This window comes from Silene latifolia, chromosome X (assembly GCF_048544455.1).
Source record: "Silene latifolia isolate original U9 population chromosome X, ASM4854445v1, whole genome shotgun sequence".
NCBI lineage: Eukaryota > Viridiplantae > Streptophyta > Magnoliopsida > Caryophyllales > Caryophyllaceae > Silene > Silene latifolia.
The window spans coordinates 177,580,851-177,595,489 of NC_133537.1; the positions used below are offsets into that span (position 1 = coordinate 177,580,851).

At 34.3% G+C, this 14,639-nt stretch overlaps 2 protein-coding genes and 1 long non-coding RNA gene across 5 annotated transcripts; all 3 read right to left on the reverse strand.

Annotated features, from left to right (window-relative positions):
• Positions 1-3,292: 3,292 nt before the first annotated feature.
• Positions 3,293-8,000, reverse strand: LOC141623720 (uncharacterized). 3 transcript variants are annotated; one of them, XR_012533541.1, is made up of 9 exons: positions 7,814-8,000; positions 6,379-6,457; positions 5,644-5,685; positions 5,257-5,310; positions 4,862-4,949; positions 4,679-4,761; positions 4,374-4,427; positions 3,873-3,909; positions 3,293-3,738 (listed from the first exon to the last, which is right to left on the reverse strand). It is a non-coding gene; the product is annotated as an uncharacterized LOC141623720 (long non-coding RNA). The 3 variants fall into 3 exon arrangements; XR_012533540.1 differs by having other exon boundaries at positions 4,862-4,934; positions 7,814-7,999; XR_012533542.1 differs by lacking the exon at positions 5,257-5,310 and having other exon boundaries at positions 4,862-4,934; positions 7,814-7,999.
• Positions 8,001-8,543: 543 nt separating this feature from the next.
• On the reverse strand, positions 8,544-9,116 carry LOC141618775 (uncharacterized). The gene has a single exon (XM_074435854.1). It carries the CDS (start codon positions 9,114-9,116, stop codon positions 8,544-8,546), a length of 573 nt encoding a protein of 190 aa, XP_074291955.1.
• A 58-nt stretch (positions 9,117-9,174) lies between these two features.
• On the reverse strand, positions 9,175-9,780 carry LOC141618776 (uncharacterized). Its single transcript, XM_074435855.1, has one exon. The coding sequence runs from the start codon at positions 9,778-9,780 to the stop codon at positions 9,175-9,177; it is 606 nt and encodes a 201-aa protein (XP_074291956.1).
• Positions 9,781-14,639: the final 4,859 nt, after the last annotated feature.

Sequence of the window (14,639 nt, forward strand, 5' to 3'; positions counted from 1 at the left end):
AAACAATCTCTCCCTAAAAACCTCTAAAAACCTTAACCCTAACCTTCAAGTTCATAAATTAGTGGCTACAATCTACCAATTTTGGTGGAGGTAAGCCCCAATTTTTTCGTTTTTCTTACTAAATATCTATTCATTATATGCAAATAACTCTTGCCTCTCCTTTATTGGAGATTTGTCCTCACCTTTGTGTGAGTTTTGTCCTCATCTTGTGTGAAATTCATCCCTCTATTTGAGAGGTTCAAGAATTATGTGGAAAATCAATGGTCTTATCTGTAGTCATATGGTGCTGCAATGGATATTGGATTATTGCTTATGATTTGTGAGATCGGACAAGATTTATCTCTTTCAAAACTTTATTATCAGATCTATTGATCCCCTCACAGTTGGCTGTATGAAAAACAGCGGTATTTTAGAGGGTGATGTGCAGAAGCGCTTTTATCTAATAATGATCTTAGTTTTATATTAGGAAGAGTTTGTCTTGCTTGTGTTTTATAAATTTATATTCAATTAATTTTAGTTTTTGTTGCAATTCGTGTATGACATACTATTATTATTAATGAAATTGATATTTTACCAAAAAAAAATAAGAGCAATAATAATTATAAAAATCAATAATAAATTTAAATACTATATAAATTATAATAGGCCATAGTAAAAATATATTTATTAGATGATTATCACATAAAACTCTGATTAGATATCAAATAACAACAAATAAACTTATAATAATTATAGGACTCAAATAATCACATGAAAACTCTTAAATAATGAAAATAAATCAGAATATAATCAAAAATATAATTTTTATAATCATCTATCTATTTTACATATTGATTAGATTGTTAAATCTCATAAAAACATAATTAAATCATAGAAAACATTAAATAAGTATTTATTCATCAAAAAATAATAAAAATTACTATTTATTATAGAAATCATGAATCTCATATATTTCCATGATTTTAAACATCATATATATTATCAATCTCATTATAACCTCATAAAAAGCACCTGAAATTCAAAAATCATAGAAGGGGGAAAACCTAGTTACCTTGATAGAGATTAAGATTAGTAAATAAGTAGGATAGTGTTATAAGATCAACCCAAATGATCTCCCTCAACCAATGTTTCTTATTCACCTTCTTGAAAAAACATAAGAATGAAAACAATTAATTAAATACTACTCTAAATAAACTAGTAAAAGGCTGGGATCAAATAATCACCTACACTTACTAATTAACAAGATGAAAGAGAAGTGAGAATGGATGGAATGAATGAATGTTGGAAATGGGTGTTGAAAGCTACGGCGAAATGAAGAATTTAGAGAGGAAATTTTGTAAAATAATTATGTCTAACTTGTAGGTAATAGGAAGCTAATAAAGAGTGAGTGGTAGAAATGATTAGGCTACTATTTAAATGGAAATAGACACATGCCTATTAAGGTAGGGCTTGGGCTCTAAGGAAAATCAAGTTGCCATGTGCCTAGATGAGGAGGTAAAAATAAATCAAGGTAAAAAGGGGAATAACGAGTGTGGGTCTTGTTTTCGGATTTCTGGGACAGCCTTTCGTATTTTGCGCGTAATTGCCTCTACAGAACTCCGATTAAGGTGATTTCAGTGGTGTTTGAAAGCTAAGAGAAAGCGCTACAACTTTCATTTTTTGACCGAGAGCCAACTCAGTTTTTAAAATATCTTAAAATTAGCATCAACGACGAAGTTGTTATTCACTAGTTTAAGGAGTGTAGGTTTAAGATGGGTATTCGGATATCATTGTCGAAAAATAATAGATTTTTAAATGGATGAAATTTTATTGTGGATCATTCTTATTATTTAAAATAGGAGTTTAATTATATAGGATGACGTAAAAATTACGAACTGTTACAGTATAGTGTCCAGCATTTGATCCAATTTATGAGTTAGCCAATAGATTAACATTATGCAGCTGCATAACATTTGGTTAGGTATCTTAGGGATACTGGCTTATTCTATCCTGCCACCACCAGCCTAGTTCTTCAAGCTTTTTCTGATGCGGACTGGTTTTGTTGTGCTTTTAGATGCTGGTCATTAAGTGGATAATGCATCTTTCTTGGTAATTCCTTAATTTTCTGGAAAAAAAAAAGGACAATTAACAAGAGTTCAGTCGAAGCTGAATATAGAAGCATGAGTTATACAACCAGTGAGTTGGTTTGAACAACAACCATTCTAAAAGAATTGGAAGTGCATGTGATTAAACTTATATCTCTGATACGCCTAAAACGTCGCAATTAAAAGAGGCCAAATTAACAATTTATACTTCACTAATTACCTAATAATTAAACTAAAGTAGAATGGTAAGCAAGGGCCGAACCCAAAGGAAGAGGGTTTTGTATTTAGTTTTCAAAGATGTAATTTGAACAATTGCAACTATTAACAAACAATTATATGAATAAGGGGAGGGGGGTGTTTGGTTGGATTCGAAAGACAAGCAAAATGAAATCAAAGACAATAAAAAGCAAGCAAGCAAGTAATTGATGGTAATTATCAAATATGGGAAGAGACTTAACCCAATCCTATTAGTGATCCTCTAATGGTTGATCCTTGACACAAATAATTCCCCAATTGATTATTATTACCTTGTTGTGGAGATTTCTCTCCTAAACCTCCATAATAGTGGTTAATGACAAGGGATCACACTTAATCAATCACTAACTCAACTCATTAGATAATCCAAGTAGAAATCACATACATTGACTTAAATAACAAGAAGATAAAAGTATGAGAGATTCAACAAGGCTAATTGGACACAATAATCAACACAATTAATGTCCAATTACAAGTTAACCCTTTCTTGTAGATCGAGTTAGGAGGAAATCACACTCATTAATTCAAACGCAAGATGTTGCTTAAACAGAATTGTAAGGAAATCACACTTACCAATTCCAACAACAATGAATTAAGGAAATTGATAAGATAAAGCAACAAGGAAATCACACTTAAACACTTTAGTCAGACAATAATTCTAAGATTAAACATTAAACACAAGGGATTAACAATATAAAACAACAATTAGGGAAAGATTAGAGTGTCGCACTAGTAGAAAAACATTCATTTGCGGCTCCAAAAAAAGGGACCTTTTGCGGCGTTTTTCATGTAGCAGCAAATGAGGGGGCCGCAAATAGGAAAGTTATGCGGCGTTTTTAAAAAGCAGCAAATAAATAGCAGCTACTAAAAAACGCAGCAAATAAATAGCTATTTGAGGCGTTTTAAAAAAACGCAGCAAATAGGTGTGAATATATTTTTTTTTACAAACGTAATGAACCAAACAAATTATTTAAATATAATAACTCTCAAATATATTTCCCACAAGACAATCTTACATGATTTTATTAATTATTCTAAATTCATAACTCAAATAGAAATAACACAAATACAAATATACAATACTCAATAATTACAACGGCACTAAAATACATAATTAAAAACCAACTCAAGTTTGATTCTAATCTCAAAGCTTCTAAAACTTAAAGACAACCACTAATTTCGTAGTACGGCTATAGGATTGCTTCATTCAACAAATCATCTCTTACGTCACCTTTCCAAATGTTCACAGCTCAAAATATAGTATTTGAGTTGTCTTCTTGCTAGAAACATTGCGTCGAGTTTTCAGCTTGGGAAGGCGGCTCACAGTTCATCAGAATCAGCAATATCAGTTTACGCATAGCCATACATGTATACTCGTTTCAGAGTACGCTTCCCATTCCTGAAAAAACATCAAGGGAGATGAGAACCATAATATGTACTGCTATTCTAATACTGTTCAGTTCATCAGTCTAAGAAAAAACACAACTTTCATGAAACTTAAATCTGTGAGACAAAAGGTAAACATGTTAATACCTGAGGCATCTGCCATGCTCCAGGGACATCTACCTTCCTTAAAGGCACAAAAATCGGCACCAGATAAACATGTTAATACAACAATACCATCTTAATGTAATAGTGTCATCTAGTAAACATAAGCTTAAATAATAACATAGAAAATATAATTAGAAAGTAAAATTTAGGCCAAAATGAAAACATGTAAACACAATAGTTTTAGGGTGCTGATGAATTCACGGAGTGAATGAACTAAGCCACGGACAATCTAAGTTATCATACACGTAAAAAGCTGTTTTATGGGCCCCATGCAAAATCTGCAATATATAGAAAAGGGCGCTACAGGCATAGTTCTCATATTTACCGTGGATTGGTCTATTCATCCCGTGAAAATATGAGTACCCTAGTTTTAATACTTTCACAGGTATACAATCACAAAAGTTCTTAGCATTATTCATAAGTTCATAACCAAAATCTTAACATTATATCATAACCAATAAACAGATCAAACATAGGAAACACCTGAATTTTGTCCTTCCACTGGCACAAAATGAACACTCACAACCGTTGGGAAACCTGCACCATCAAAGACACCCTTCATGAAGAGCAGAAATATCAACCTTCAACTCGCTAAATAACTTTTAGCCAGATAGCCATATATGAAAGACCAACCCTTACTATTCCAGCAACAAATGCACCACAGTTGAATGTTCCTATATCCTTTGGTATCGATATAAATCTAAATATACCGCAGCTCAACAACTTTATGAATGTAGAGTAAAATATCTCTAGAAAAAGCATTCTCTACATAATAAAAGTGTGCTTACCTGTTCACAAGGAGCTCTTTCTCTCGGATATCATATATTCATTCATCTTCATGCTAAGTGCCCTTCTAAAGTGAATCAGCAACCTAGCATTGAAACAGTCTCGTTCAAGGTTTAAGACAAACTAGAAGGAGCCTTGCCTATTCATGGCAATTGATCTTAAATGCAAGTGCTTAATAAGCATACCTTCACTTTCTCATTACGGATGCTCTCTGGTTGAGTGATGCAGGCTTCTCCATCACACAACCAATCAAACAACCTGCAAAGAAACAACCTGCAAAGTGTTAAAATCTGTCTACTAAATAAGTGATCAGGAACAAATGCAAACAAAGATCAACATGCAACATATTCTGAATAATGACACGGACAATTCTACAACCAAATACATAGCACTGGAATCAATGTATTTCACACAGAAAGATTCAAGAGGATAACAGATAAAAAACCTAAGATTGTATTACAGAAATAAAGCCGCCAATATACTGAAAGTTGATATCTTTCAGGTGTATTTCTACAGTTGCCTCTGGAATGACAGGATCAGCAAAATCACCGCAATTTAACATTAAGATATTGACATTTACCTGAGCATATTTGGACAAGGTATAGGTACATTTGGGTATCCTTTTCAATTTTCACTGCAATGGAGCAGAATTTGGTTAAGAATTAAGTGTAAAATGGCCACAGCAAATTTAGAGTACCAAACCTCCTCCCAAACAAGGGAATCATGTAATAATAAAAGAAATAGTGTGTCAATATACCTTCAACTAGAGAGAATGTACCTAAATTTTATTTCCATGATATGAGAAATAAGTAAATGACGCGAAATCTGTAATCTATAGTTGTCCTCTAATAACTTGTATTCTTTTGCCTTGATCAGACAGCAAGTTACTTAGCACAGAAAACTAAGCTGACATCAATGACTGCTTAAGCATTTGAATTTTGAAGGCATTTAATAAGCTTTAACACACCTGATCAATAGAGCTTGATCCTTTTGAAATAATGGCGCAAGTCTGACAAACAATAACAAGAACAATCAAAGAAAGTTATAATTAATTCAGATTGTAGACAAAAACCCATTTCAAGAGCAACAGGATATTGGGATTATAATTTTAATTACACTTCCTCCTTCCCAATCATTTGTTGTCTGGTTGATGGCTTAGCAACGGTTGCTGACTCAAGACAGATTACAGAGGATGGGCATTATTCATACAAATATGTGTTACCTGTGCGGACAGTTGGAGGAGGATCATAATAATCTCTTTTTTGGTTGTGTGGTCAGTGGAAAGTGTAAGATGAGCATTTCAGAGTGGATGCATGTGCAGATACCTGACCAACAAGTGATTCAATGGTGGGTGGGATTAAGGATGAGATCTATGTGTTAGAAACAGATAGTTGGCATGGTTATAGCTGGTCTAATATATAGACTTTGGATATGCAGGAATCAGAGTAGATGTGAGGGCCTATTGCTACGGCCCGAAGCTATTTGTAATCTTGTAGAAATTGATGTAAGGATGTGAATTGAACATTGTAATGTCAGGTGTAATCATGCTCGTGTTCTGAGGTGGCTGGATGAGCTCAGGTGAATAGGGGCTTTGTAACTAGTCCCTTAAATATGTAATGTTGGATTTTATATTAAAGGAAGCTTACATTTCCCCAAAAAAAAAAGAAAAAGTAACAACTTAAATAAGTAAGAAGCCAGATACCTTCAATGAACTTGTATTTAATGCCCTTGTTTTAGAGTTATGTTGAGCTCAGGAACCTTGTTCTCAATGAATCCGTCATCTATTGAGAGTAACGATGAGTAAAAGAACAATTGACACTCATTTTGAAGATAAAATCAGAATAAGAATACAAGATATCATAAAGACAATCTTACTGTTACCAAACTGAATAATCAAAATTCTATGGCTAATTGGACCATTCCGGAACAGGAAATGATCAGCTTGCCTAGTGTTGCGGGAAAAAGGGAAAAGACCCGATCTTTTAAATAGATGTTTTAAGACTACTCGTGATTATACCTGAGCAACGAATAAGCGAGCCATGAAGGTAATAATTCATAGACAAGAAGGACCAATATATTGAAACGTAGTTTTCTTGTTTGTAAATTTTCCTTCTTTTATGCTCTTCTCTTATGATGTTAGTGTACATACAATAATAGAAGATTAGTCAAATACCTTTACAAATAATCTTGTCCATAACACAATTTATGCCCAGACTGTTACCATTATATAGATAGATGGACGACATTGACGATTTAATTTATTTGTTGTTAATTATAATGCGGCCAACCTCTTCTCGTTATTCTATCCCCATCCTCCTCTTTCTCCCTACTTGTAGTCAGGAGCCTATACCCTATTGCCTATTTCCCTCACAACACCCAGATGTTTGTCACATCTCAACATTTGGCCGGGATTTTAGCGCTTTCTATTAGCATGAAGGAAATACTCCCATGAATTCTTAATTAGCTGTTTGGGACAGATAACATCTTGATCATATTCATGTATGGCTGAACTTTACAGCTGCTCAAGAAATTTTTATTCAATATAAGATATAAGAAATTTTATAAAGCAAATTTAGGCTTAAATTACAAAAAGGAGGAAAGACTAAGCAAAGACTAAAGGCTAAGCAAAACGGAGGAAAGACTAAAGGAGTAAAGGCTAAGAAAAGAAGGTGTATGTTGATAGAGTTACAATTTTAAGCAAATCAGTTGGCAATAACTGGGAAATAATCCCAAAAAAAGGCATAATATCAAGCTTCTTGTAAACTTCGAGAACAAGTATTAATTTTGGTTCTAAAAAACCAAAATGCTGGATACCCAGTTTAGCATTTGAGATAACCATCTTCATTTGATCCAAACTTTGTAACTTTCTTATCAAAATTTATTAATAGGAGAGAAATACCCACAACAACTCTAACATAATACTCGATTAATAACTCGAATTGCAGCCATAAAATTGGAATTAATCCAAAACAAACATAAACCCTAACCAATAACTCGAATTGTATTTCCTAAAATCAACACTCCAATTAATCGAAAATAAACCATAACGAAAATAATTAATCCAAAACAAACAAAACCCTAAAAATCAACATTGCAATTAATCGAAAAAATAAACAATTAACACTGAATTTACATACCTAATATTCAAATAATAGTAAGGGTCCGTCGAGTTCCGGAGTGGTGGCGCAGTGTTGCTGTGGTGTTGAGGCACGCGCTGATGCGGTGGTGTTGACGAAGAATGTCGCTTTTCTCTTCTTATTATATTAGAGGAAGTAAGGGAGTAAATGGTAAGACCATCCCCAAGCAAAGGTCACGCTAACTAGGTCACGACCCGATTTTACTCTTAATCCCACATTATTAACCTTGACTCATTTTCACTCTCCCAAGCAGAAGGTCGCGACCTAGGTCATCAACCCAATCATTAATCCACTTTACAACATTCTCAATCATTTTCCACATTCTCTACCCCACTTTTCTCTCTCTTACTTTTACAATTATTTATCCTAACATTTTATAAATATATTATTTATATATTATTTATCTATTATTGTAAATATCATTTTCCACATTATTTATCCTAACACTTTACGAAAAAAAATAATTAAATAACGTTATAATTTTGAAAAGTGATTAGACGATGTCATTAACAATTAAAAAAAATAAAATTGAAAAACATGATTCAACATATAAAATACCGCATACATAATTAAAAAAAAACATTAAATTAAAAAACATTAAATACTACGAAATTATAAAATGCATTAAAAGCAAATTCTAGTTACGAAAGTTTTCCCAAATATGCTCAATAAGATCATTTTTCAAAGCGTTATGAGTGGCATGATCACGAATCTCGCCATGAATTTCTACTTAATCGTTCTTGCGTCGACCTTCTACGACGATGATATTCATCTTGGTCATCGTGAGTGAACTCGGATTATCTTCCTTAAATTCTTCGATGATGCTTTCATAGTTAAGATAAGTTTCCCGTTCATCTTCAACTATCATATTATGCATAATAATACAAGCCATGAGAACCTTCCCCATCATAACTGGATCCCAAAGAAGACAAGGGCGTTTGATAAACGCAAATCGAGCTTGTAGGACACCGAAAGCACGCTCCACATCTTTTCGACAACTCTCTTGTCGAGCTGCAAATAACCGATGCTTTTGAATTTGAGGAGCATTAATTGATTTAACAAATGTTGCCCAACCCGGATATATACCATCGAAGATAATATCCCATATTATACTCCGTACCATTAATCGTGAAATTAATAAATTTGGCGCAGATTCTTCTAACAATTCATTAAATAATGGAGAACGTTGAAGAACGTTAATATCATTGAGCGAACCTGGTGTACCGAAGAAAGCATGCCATATCCATAAATCATACGATGCATGACTTCCAAAACAATTGTTGGCTTCCGCTTCTCCCACCATATTGTCCTCGCTAATCTTTGTTGGACGCTTTTTCCATTCCCAATGCATGCAATCAATGCTACCCAACATACCAGGAAATCCGTGCACTGCCCATATGGAGTAATCTAGTTAAGTCGTCGGGATTGGGTCTACGTAGATACTCGTTCCCAAAGTTGAGTATCACACCTTCTACGAACGACTTGAGAGAATCTCTTATAGTCAGATCGCTCATACGCAAATATTCATCTAATGAATCAGTTGACGTACCATATGCTAGAACTCTTATAGCAGCCGTGCATCTCTGTAATGGTGAGAAACTAGGCCTCCCATTACCACCTTGTCTTTGTTGGAAAACACGATCACTGGATGATAGAGCATCAACTAATCGCATGAATACATGCTTGCGCATGCGAAATCTGCGGCGAAATAGCTCAGGTGGATAGACCGGGTTCATAAAGTAGTCGTTGTACAACTGGTTGTGACCTTCTTCGCGATTTCTCTCGATGTTTCTCCGAGGACGTCTTGCGGAAGGATTTGGTTGACGTACTCTTCTATTAACGTATTCATAAATACGTTGGGTTATAAGGTTTTGTATAGACTCAGATCGCTCATCGGCTTCGGCTTCCCATTCTTCATCGGAAAGCCTATTTCGATCAACAATATTGTTATTTGTAGAGTCGGACATTGTAAGAGTGTTTTTATTTTGTAGGTAATTGTATGATATTGAGGATTAATTGGAAGAAGGATATTGTGAGATTGATTTTGTTCAACAATTAGGAGAGTATATATAAGAATTAGGTGCAACGGCTATATTTTTGATCTAACGGTTATAATTAATCCAACGGCTATATTCGATCCAACGGTTATCATTATTCCAACGGCTATATTTTGATCTAACGGTTATAAATAATTTGAAATATAATTAAAATAAACAACCGAGTAATAAAAACCGAGTAACTTGTCTAATTCCGAGTAACTAATTAATAAAAACCGAGTAAGTTGTCTAATTCCGAGTAACCGAGTAGCTTGTAATCTTATCTTATCTTCAATTCCAAGATTCTCTTCAATATTATGCTGTTCTTATCTTCAATTCCGTATTCTCTTCAAACTCTATCTTCATTTCAATCGTCTCCTTCATTTCAATCGTCTCCTTCATCTAATCTTCAATAGTATCTTATCTTCAATATTATCTTCAAGATCTTCATCTTCTATACAAAGATTTCACTCGCCATCTCCATTAATTCCATATCTACGCTTCAATTTATTAATCAACTCCTGTAAATACCAAATTTCCGTACCCCTAACCAGGAGAAAAATGAGTATGGACACGATTAATCTCCATTAATTCCAGATCTTCATCTTCTATGGGTAAATGAGTATTATTAGTTAGAGCATGATTTTCAGACGATCTATACACGATTAATCTCCATCTACGATCTCCACAGACGATCTATACATTCTGTTTGCCCAACATGCTGGTATGGACACGATCTCGTTTCATTGTTTATCCGTAGATTAATTGTTTTGTGTTGTTAAGATTTAATAAACTGATGGTTTTGTGCTGTTAAGATTAATAGGATTAATTTGTATGTTCATCCGTAATTTGCGATTAAATCTGGTTTTGTGCTGTTCATCTTAAATCTGGTTTTGTGCTGTTTTGTTCATCTTAAATCTGGTTTTGTGCTGTTCATCTCGTTTTCTGCTGTTTTGTGCTGTTTATCTCGTTTTGTGCTGTAGCTCACTTAAAATCGAAACTGGAAGAGGAGCATTCAAAACTTAAACTAAAACTAAAACAGAAATCGAAACTGGAAGAGGAGCATTAATTTTAAGATTCATGATTTTGTTGTTCTCGTTTTGTGCATAGCATTCAAAACTTAAACTAAAACAGAAATAATTACATTTGGGACATATATTTGTCCATTAGCATATCCTTCATTTCTTGATCTTTTGTGTTTAAATTTTGTTTCAAGAGCAATGTGTTTAGCCAAATCATCTCGTTTTCAGTTTTACGGCCTTGAATTCGTAGTTCTTCGATTTTAAAATCAGCAACCATTCTTTTTTGTCGAAACTCAACTTGCTCTTTTGTTGATAGTCTATTTCCTTCCATAACTGAGATATCACCCGGACTAAACACCGAGTCGGACTCGGTCATAGGAGCTTTACCCCGCTTTTTTCTTCTTCACGCCTCCCTTCCTTCGGGTCGTTCGTAACCCTCGACATTTAAATTAGATGGGGTCGGGACATTAAAACTAGACGGTGTAGGGACATTGACGCTTGATGGGCTAGAATCCATTTCCGGCCTTGACCTTTTTGAACCCGACCAACTAATGTTCTCACTTGCATCAATTGGATTTTTATGTAAACTCCATTTTGCATGCTTACTCATGATTTTATCGTAAACATGAAACTCAACAAATTCTTTATTATTGTTCTCATTACGAAACAATTTTTGAGCTAATTGTATGTCATCTTCTATGTTAGTACCGCTTGTTGGTGGACGATTAACAACTTTAGAATAGCACCCAACCCATTTGTTTACTAGGAAATTGAGTCGTTTATAACGATTTCTCATTCCCTCAAGACTCCTAATGCCAATTTCAGCATCATTTTGATTTTCCTTACGAGTTTGTTCATATAATTCGTAAACTTTATTCCACATTGTGATATATTTTTGGTTTTTGCCCAATACCGAGTCGGTGCTACTTAAAGTCCAAGCGGACATAAGAGCTTCATCCTCTTTATCGGTCCAATTTTTCCCGTCATTTTTTAAATTGATGTGATTTTTTTTGGATGGTGGTTTTTGGGATTTAGTAGCACAATAAAGAGGGGTTTCCGCTACAAAGTCGTTTGTCGGGAGTCGAGACAACAACATTGGATTTCCAAAAATATCAAGTTTTTGACTTGATTGGGTACCCGATAATAATTCGGTAAAAGTTGGAGTACTTTGATTTAAATCGAAAGTTGAATTGTTTGGAGATAAATGATCATAGGTGCCATAATTTGAAATATCATATTCGTTTAAATCCATTACTTTTTGGAAAATTAGAGATATGGAAAATTAGAGATATGTAAATGTGTGTGTTTTTTTTTTTTTTTTTTTTTTTTTACTGTAGAAGTAATTTTTTTATGGGTAGAAGATAATAAAATTTAACTGAATGTTGTGCTCTTTTTATAAGATTTTTTTTATTTTAAAAAATAATAAGTTATAATGTGTGTTTAATTTTATTGTTGGTAGGTGATTGTTGAAATTGCAGTGAATGAAGGGAGTTGAAATTGCAGTGAATGAAGGGAGTTGAAATTGGCTGCAAGAGTGAAGGCTGAGTAGACAAGTTGTGTACTTTTTTTTTTTTTTTTGCAAGCTGTTGTGTACTTTGACGCAGAGAAAAGCAAATGTACTTTTTTTATTATTTATGAATTGGTCCACCAATCAGATTTGGACACATATGAGGTCACAAATGTGGTCAATTTTATTTAAGTAAGGTCACAAATTGACCTTTGGTCACAAATTATCTCATTTGGTCACCAATTAACCACCTTAATTAACTCACTAAGCATGACCAAGCAAGGTCATGACCAAGCAATTGACCTTGCTTGGGGATGGTCTAAAGTGAAATGTGTGGTGGTAAGGATGAGTCGTGAGTTCTAGTATTGGAGTGAGTGAGTGAGTGAATTTTTATTTTTTTAATCAACTTTTTTCATTTCCTGCGTTTAATGTTTTAACACCGCATATAAATAATTTGAGGCGTCTTTTTATAAAAATGCCGCAAATAGTTATATGATTTAAAATAAAAAGGAAAATTATTTGCTATGACTAGGCTAAAACGCCTCAAATAGAGAGCCGCAAAAAAATATTTTTCTACTAGTGTTACAATCAAAAGATTACACCTTTAAGATTGAATTTAGAAGGGCGATTAGTTCTTCATAGTAGATCTAAAAACCCAATTAAAATGTAAACAATCCAAAGATTACAACTTGATTACCACAATAGAGTCTAAGATGGTGAAACCCTAATGGTTTACATCTATATATAGTCCTAGCCTAAGAAGGATTAATGGGCCTTAAGATAGAGGAAATCCCGTAACAAAATGGAGTAGCCAAGAAAAATTCGCACGCTGCAACTTTTGGGAAAGGAAAAGTCGCACGGTGCAACTTCCATGCTGGAAACTTATCTTCAATTCTTCCTTTTGCTCCTTTCTTGGATGGCTTCTACCTTAGTCATTGGTGCTTATTCCTTAGCTTTCTTTGGGACTTCACTTGACCTCAAGCACCTCTCAAAACTTAATTTAAACTTCTTGTTAAGAGCCCAACACTCGGAAGTGGTAACACGAAGCATATCATGTCAAAACCGCTACACAATGCTCCTTATTATGCTTAAAAGTACGCTAAATAGATAGTAGAAATCCGAGTCTATCAAACACCCCACACTTAAGCCTTTACTCGTCCCGAGCAAACTATTATAGAACCAATTAATAAACACTAGGCTCACAAAATAAGCATAGGTAAGCTCAATCGACCCATTTCTCTTCTCTCGCACCCCATCCTTCTTATTTCACCCTCATCAAATTAACAACATGGTCACTATTCCGTCACAACATCATCACAAAGGTAAGTGACCTAAATCCTCCAATCAAGAGTTGCTCTTCTCTCATGCGCTGTAACACCCCCATTTATTTAAGAGCCTTTAGCAAGACATTCCCAAATAAATAAAGGTGTTACCATCTCAGTTGCCTGAGGTAGTAAGTATAAAAGACAAACAATTACCAAAGTACTTTAAAACGATATAAATTTAAGTGCCTCAAAAGACTTATTACAAAATTCCAACGAACTAATTAAATATTACAAAGTACGTTTAAAACAACTGCAGTGGAAATAAAATAACTAGTGTCTGAATGAATTAAGGCGATCTCTAGACTCAAGTAATAATCTCGTCCCAAGCCCCTCCTTTAGCATCCAGCACTTCTCACAAGCTAACCTAAAATCAATCTGCTCCCCAATATTTGGTTCATCACAGGTGTTCACGAATACACAGTCAACCACGAGTTGAGTAGGATAACTAACAACAATAACAATACGATAACCTGCAATACGATATAATCAAGAAACTCAACCAAGACTGTCACACACGGCTCAACCGTGTGCCTCATCACACGTCACAACCAAACGCAACACAACTGACACCACACGGTGTACTGCTCAAGTCCCCGGTCCATCCCCCAACGTCACCGTGCCTGGCCAACCAAAACCCTTATAGGACCACGGCTCTTCCGCATCCCTGTGCCTGACCGACCAAATAATCTCAAAGCATTGCCATTCCTCTTTCATAATACCAACCAACAATAGAGAACCAACCCACAACAATAATAATATGTTTATAAGACAACAATTATAACAATATGCTCAAGACAACAATTACGACGATGTGCTCAGGACAACAATTACAACAATAATGATCTTTTAACAATTCACTAATTACCAATATAGTATAGTTGAGTAGTTAACCTACCTTTTAGCAATTCTTCTCAATCAACCAATTAATCAAAAAGC

What these genes read in the sequence shown, in the direction of transcription:
- LOC141618776 (XM_074435855.1), bottom strand. Translation starts at nt 9,780, where the DNA reads ATGTCCGACTCTACAAATAACAATATTGTTGATCGAAATAGGCTTTCC.
- LOC141618775 (XM_074435854.1), bottom strand. Translation starts at nt 9,116, where the DNA reads ATGGTGGGAGAAGCGGAAGCCAACAATTGTTTTGGAAGTCATGCATCG.